At 36.3% G+C, this 6,983-nt stretch overlaps 1 protein-coding gene across 1 annotated transcript; it reads left to right on the forward strand.

The window, feature by feature from the left end:
- The first annotated feature begins 189 nt into the window (after window positions 1-189).
- Window positions 190-3,007, forward strand: LOC108323064 (exocyst complex component EXO70E2). Its single transcript, XM_017555394.2, has 2 exons — window positions 190-421; window positions 581-3,007. The coding sequence occupies exon 2, from the start codon at window positions 761-763 to the stop codon at window positions 2,810-2,812; it is 2,052 nt and encodes a 683-aa protein (XP_017410883.1). The 5' UTR covers window positions 190-421; window positions 581-760; the 3' UTR covers window positions 2,813-3,007.
- Window positions 3,008-6,983: the final 3,976 nt, after the last annotated feature.

Raw genomic sequence — 6,983 nt, forward strand, 5'->3', positions numbered from 1 at the left:
GAAAATTAATTTAAAAAAAAAAGGTGAGAGTCGTACAAACCAACCAGAACAAGGACCAGTACGAAAATTTCAATATTTTAAGGATAGATCGTAATTGGTAGTAACAAGCAGTAGAAAGAAAACGAATTTGAGATTGGTAATAGAAATCGCAGCCACGCCAATATTTTTCATATTATCATTGTCATTACTATTATTATTATATTTATTTTATCTTTTTAAAGCTCCTAAAAGAGCTCTTCCTTCTCCTTCGCTTTCTCCTTATTAACACAACTGTGTCTGCCTTCATAAAAGTCAAAACAGAGCGTTCAGTGCTTTTGATACTTCTTCTGTCCTTCCAGATCTTGCTCACCTTTCAATTCTCCTGCTTCTTCTTCACTCAGATTTTTGTTGGGTTTTCCAGATATCCAGGACGGAAGTAAAGGTAAATTTTTTATGTGTTCCATTTTCTTGTTTCATAATTATCCTGTTGTTATTCTTCCCGGTTCATCTGGGGTTGCAATATCTTTATTTTGCTGGTTTTGTTATGGGTTTTGTTTTGTATCTATGATAACAGTTAATTTTGTTTCGGGGGTTTCTGCAGGCAGAAGGAGGATTTTCATCTTAGCCACCTGAACTTTTGGTGTTGAATTTGGTTGCTTATAAATTGTTGAAGTGGGTAAATTGGAGGATTGTGGAGGAGGAAGTGTTGAGCTTGATTTTGGGGTTCAAAAAGGTTGGAAGTGGTTTTGGTGATTGTTGTTTGTTGAAGTGGGGTTTTTCAATGGCTGTAGAGGAGTCTGAGTCTGCGATTGGAGAGCTAGAAAGAGAGGAGAACTTGATTGCTGCAGTAAGGCATATTGTGAAGGCACTAGGGCCGAATAAGACCCTTACCAGTGATGCCAAGAAAATTCTGGCAGATCTTGGGACCAGATTGTCTTCCATGTCCGTACCTAGTGAGAAGGAGGAGGGAAAACAAGGCCAAGGAGGGGAGGGCGGCAATGATCATGATGGTGGTGCTGATGATGATGATGATGAGGAGGAGGAGGATGATGAGGGTCTTAATGCTATTGAAGAAAGACTTAATGTGATTCAGGAGAAAATTATGAGATGGGAGGAGGATCAGTCCATGATTTGGGATTTGGGAACTGAAGAAGCGTCTGAGTATCTGAATGCTGCTAACGAGGCCCGCAGGTTGATTGAGAAGTTGGAAAGCTTGCATTTGAGGAAAGAGGATCAGGAGTACGAGTTTCTGCAGAGGGCTTATAGTGTTCTTCAAACTGCTATGGCACGCCTTGAAGAAGAATTCAGTAACTTGCTTATCCAGAACAGGCAACCTTTTGAGCCTGAATATGTCTCTTTTCGTTCCAGTGAGGAAGATGTTGTTGATGAGAACTCCATAATCTCTATAGGTGATGAATCGGTTGAGGAATCACTTCAAAGAGATAGTGTCAGCAGAGCGTCTGAGGAGCATATCATTGATTTGGTTCATCCAGCCGTGATCCCGGATCTCAGGTGTATTGCAAACTTACTTTTTGCTTCAAATTATTGCCAGGAATGTTCCAATGCTTATATCATTGTCCGGAGGGATGCCCTAGACGAGTGCCTCTTCATTCTTGAAATGGAAAGGCTCAGCATCGAGGACGTTCTGAAAATGCAATGGGGTACTCTGAATTCCAAAATCAAAAGATGGATTTGGGCTGTCAAGATCTTTGTTAGGGTGTATCTTGCAAGTGAGAGGTGGCTCAGTGACCAGATTTTTGGGGAGGGTGAGCCTGTCAGTCTATCTTGTTTTGTTGATGCATCTAAGGCTTCGATATTGCAGCTTCTGAATTTCGGTGAAGCCATGTCCATTGGCCCTCACCAACCTGAGAAATTGTTCCGTGTTCTTGACATGTACGAGGTTCTGCAAGACCTTATGCCAGACATTGATGCTTTGTACACAGATGAGGTTGGTTCCTCGGTTAAAATTGAATGTCATGAAGTTCTGAAGAGACTAGGCGATTGTGTGAGGGCAACATTTTTTGAATTTGAAAATGCCATTGCAACAAATGCATCATCAACCCCTTTTGTTGGTGGTGGGATACATCCTTTAACCAAATATGTTATGAATTATCTCAGAACCCTTACAGACTACACTGACATACTCAATCTACTTCTGAAGGACCAGGAAGAGGAAGAATCCATTTCGCTGTCACCTGACATGAGCCCTGGTACAGAAGAAGATAGCAGAAGCCATGGGTCTCCATGTAGAGTTTCCTCAATGGCCCTTCACTTCCGATCACTCGCATCTATCTTGGAAAGCAACCTTGAGGAGAAGTCTAAGTTATACAAAGAAGTCTCCTTGCAGCACTTGTTCTTGATGAACAACCTGCATTACATGGCTGAAAAGGTCAAGGGGTCTGAACTCAGGCTGGTGTTTGGAGATGAATGGATTCGAAAGCGCAATTGGAAGTTTCAGCAGCATGCAATGAAATATGAGAGGGCTAGTTGGAGTTCCATTCTTCTCTTACTAAAGGATGAAGGGATTCTTGCTCCGGGTACAAATTCGGTCTCAAAAAGTCTTCTTAAAGAGAGGCTACGAAGCTTCTACCTTGGTTTTGAGGATGTTTACAGGATCCAGACAGCTTGGCTTATCCCAGATATTCAGCTTCGCGAAGATTTACGGATTTCTATATCTCTCAAAGTAATCCAAGCTTATAGAACTTTTGTTGGAAGGCATAACAGTCACATAAGTGACAAAATCATTAAGTACAGTGCTGATGATTTAGAAAACTACCTTTTGGATTTCTTTGAAGGATCTCAAAAGTGGTTGCAAAATCCTCATAGAAGGTAGTGATAGCAGATAGGCAAGAATAATCATGTTCTCTTTTACAGGCTTGTATGTGTTCATAAACAGGTTAGGGTTTCCAGGTCAAAAACCTTATTGTCCCACTTAGTGTGTATTATATTTAATGACTGTAAGAGTTTCATCTGCCATTTTGCAATGTATTATTCTTTTGATTTACTTAAATTTGATTTGATTCCAAAATAGAGTGATACCATATTCTGTTTTCTTTCTCCTGAAGTTGATCTATCTGTTCAACAAATGCAATAAATCTAAAAGAATGGAGTATAATGAAACAACATGCTTCTATAATATTGAAATTCTCTGGTAATTCAATTCCCACCAAACCTTAGCACGGTTATAACTTGCATAAATTTCTAGGTTATGTTTATTGAGGCATACAAGACCATAAGCCAATTCAGATAGTTGGTAAGCATTTTGACTCCAGTGCATGGTCATCAAAGAAATCCATTGTGGTCAAAATCTAGAAATAACATTTGAAATGGCTCTTGATAAGAAAAAAGATATATTATAAATTTGACCTATAGCTGGTGGCATTGTATGGAATGAAGACATTTGAAGTCAACTTGCGATTTTCATGCCAGATGCATTCATCAGAAAAAAGCAATTTGTTACTGATTGCAGTGCCATCATTTTCAAGTGTAAGATATTATGGCTTTCTTCTCAAGGAGATGAAGCAGACACAGTTCTAGGAAAAAAAAAATTAAAAATTAAAGCAATATTTTTTAATGGGCTTTATTGTTTAAGAAGAAAAGTTCAAGGAGTCTAATACTGCTATTTAAGAAATTGGTGAAGAGCACTTGGTCTTTTCCCCTGGATGTGTAACCCTATTTACTGAAAGAGACACTTGCTTGAGCAACTTGAAATCTTGGGAGGGTCCTGAATGCAAATGGCCAATAGTCACATCACTGGTCAATATTTTAAATGAAAAATTGAATTTGGACCTAACTCTTTTTTTATCATGCCATGTGAATCATGAAGGTAATGAGTCCCTTTGCCCACCTTCATGCCCTCCAAAACTTAAAGGGAATAAATTAATGCACCAGAGGAAGCACCCACCAAGGGCTTGCCACAAGCAACAACCAATCTTTCTTCTCTTGTGGCAATTCTTCAAAGAAAAAGTGGTTTTGAATGAGAATGAACATATGAGAAAATGTTAAAGAGTCTCTTTTGCTGGCCTTATTTTATTGTTTAAAGACTAGAAATTTAGTTGTTCTTTTGAGTAACGAAATATCTCTCCCTTTGACCGAAAACTATGCCAGGAATCCCTTTTTTGAAAAATATGCATTACGTAGACATTCAATGTTTTGTGATCTGAGCTATGATTCAAATTATCTTTTAAAGCTTCAAGAAATTCTTAGTAGTTACTACAATCCCAACCTTGTGGCTGAATCTTGAGCATTCACAGTCGGCAAATTTATGGCCACCAAATTAAGCAAAAAAAAAATAACTGTGCTTGTAACTTCTAAGTGGAAAAATCCTGTTTTTCACAGTTATATCTTTTTTTAGCTGTAAATTATTATGAAGAAGTAAAGTGTAAGTAAATTATGATTAAGATAATTCGATCAGCTTATTCATTTAATAGTTACTTCAAATTATGTATATTTAAAGAAATGAATAAAAGTTGTCCTAAATTGTAAGGATTACTGCTACTAAATCATCAGAAACCAAAGACTTTTCACAATATTCAGCAGCTCAACAGAAAATTTATAAAGAAAAAAGAAAAGTAGTTCAACAATAAGCTGAATTGGGACCAGAATAAGGATGTGATGAATTCAACCAAACAAAATACAACTTTATAGACAGAGACCTAAAGTAAAATCAACAAGAAATGAAACACACATGGAACAATTAAGTTTGTTGAATCTTCAACAATTTCTAATGCTTGACAAAATAATGCCACGTGGTATCCTCCATTGGATCACTTCATCAGAGTTTGTTGAATTGAAAACCAATCTTCAAATTCAATTGGGTAATTCTAAATGACCAAGTGGCAACAATCAAAATAGTCCTTCTTCTTCACGGGTAGTGGTTATTTTCATTCCTGTCATTGATTGAGTGAGAAATTGTCCTAGCTCTTGGGATTTGAGTCTCGATCAACTTCATTTTCATGAACCAATGGTGCAGATGAACCATCTTAGTAGTATTTACTGGCTTTAGGGGAAAATAATATAGTGTTGCTGCCATGGAATGAGTCAAAAGAAACTTCAACATCTACAATCTAACAGTCTCTATTCTCGTGTAATGAATTTCACTTGTAACAGATGAAAATTATACATCACTGATTTTTAGGAGTTTCTACGTGGAATACCATTATTGCGTACTGAAAATTGGACAGGTCAAGCTTAAAATAAACGTAATAGACAAGCAAAGGTGTGTTCATATTTAATGTTCTCATTTGGTTGATTTTCTTCTAACTTAAAATTCAATCTAATAAAATATAGATGAATGACCGCGCAGTGAGAATGTAACTATTTAAGTTGTAATCTAAAATTCTAATTCAATCATATTAAATTATTAAAAATTTTGTTTGCTTTACTATTTCCTTTCTAGTTGTTCGAGACCTTTTATTCGATTTAACTAACTTTATTCAAAAATTCATGGAGCATGAACCAAATGGCATATCTATGATATTCTTGAATTAGATTATTTGGATGAAGATGTATGAAATCCACACCAGTGGTTAATTTTTTCTTCATCAAGGATATTGTGAAGTGACATTATTTTGTTATATATTTTGGTCACAGAATATTTCAAACATCTTATAAATGAGTTGGGTTACAGCAAGTGTTGCATCATAATTTTGGGACCCACCTTTGGCAGCACCATGGGTTGGTTGGTGAGAAGAAAGAATGAAATATCTCTTTAATGAAATTTGTTTTGGCTCTTAAGAAAAAGTTTCTCAACAGTAGTGGCGGACCTTCATTCGGGGTGGAGATGGCTTCAGGCCCCACTTCGTCATAACATTAATTCTTTTTTCAATAATAATAAAGTTAAGATAAATGTTATTGATGATTAAAGAAAATACACTTATTTTATATTGGCTTAATTGTTTAAAGTAGATTTTGAGTTTTTTTCAATGTTTAAAATAACTTTATTTTTTTAGAATTTTTGTTCAATTTGGTTATTTTATCTAACGAGTCTAAATCATTAACGATATAGTATTCAGGTTAGTCATTAGTGAATGAGTTATTAGTTTCTTATATACGTAGCAACATCCGCAACCTTAACCCTCCACTTCCTCCGTCACCTTTCTCGATTTCATCTTCTACTACCACTTGGTCTTTGTCGCCTCCTTCAACTTGGCCTAATTTCCAGGCTTGTATAGGTACCAACTTGGAGATATGATGAAGGTTATAGGGTTCCATAACTCAACTCCATAAGTGATGTTTGTTAGACGCAACAAGTCTTTGTCTTTAGTAATGACATTTCGTGGAGAGTTTTTCTATACAATATGTTTTGTCATTAAGGTTTATTTCCTAAAGTTTCCATTTTTATTTGTGATCGTGACTATTTTTGGAGAACTTAATCATGACTTTCAATGAATGTCCTTTTTTTGTATTATATGTTTATCAAAATTGGATATTAATTCTCATTATTGGGTTTACCGAGAAGGTTCACTGAAAAGATACAACACTAATAAGATATGAGCCCAACCACATAAGGTATTAACATCAATCTCTACCAAAAACCTTAAGGCAATATGTTAATGGATCTTCAACCTTATACGATGCTCTACTTTCTCATTTCTACCAAATTTTAGACTTAGACTCACACTTGAAATTCTAACAATCTCCCCCTTCTAGGATGAGTCCCTTTGTCATTGGTACATTCTCCCTCTAGTAGAAGCAGTTGAGTATTCATTTCCGTATTGTCGTTCATCTTAACGAGACACACTAACCTTAAACCCTTTATCAGGAAGACTTTTGATACAGGGATCATTGTACTCGTCTAAGCCTAACTTGACTCTCATTATACTCATTTGAGCTCAACCTAGCTCTAATACTACTTGTTGAGTTTATCGAGGAGGAGGTTAACTAGGGAGATACCACACCGATGAGATTTGACTCCAACCACATAAGGGATTGACATTATTCTCTACCCAAAACCTTAAGACAATGGGTTAATGGATCTTCAACCATATCATCTCCTTTACTGC

Source organism: Vigna angularis, chromosome 2 (genome assembly GCF_016808095.1).
Source record: "Vigna angularis cultivar LongXiaoDou No.4 chromosome 2, ASM1680809v1, whole genome shotgun sequence".
NCBI classification, from domain to species: Eukaryota; Viridiplantae; Streptophyta; class Magnoliopsida; order Fabales; family Fabaceae; genus Vigna; species Vigna angularis.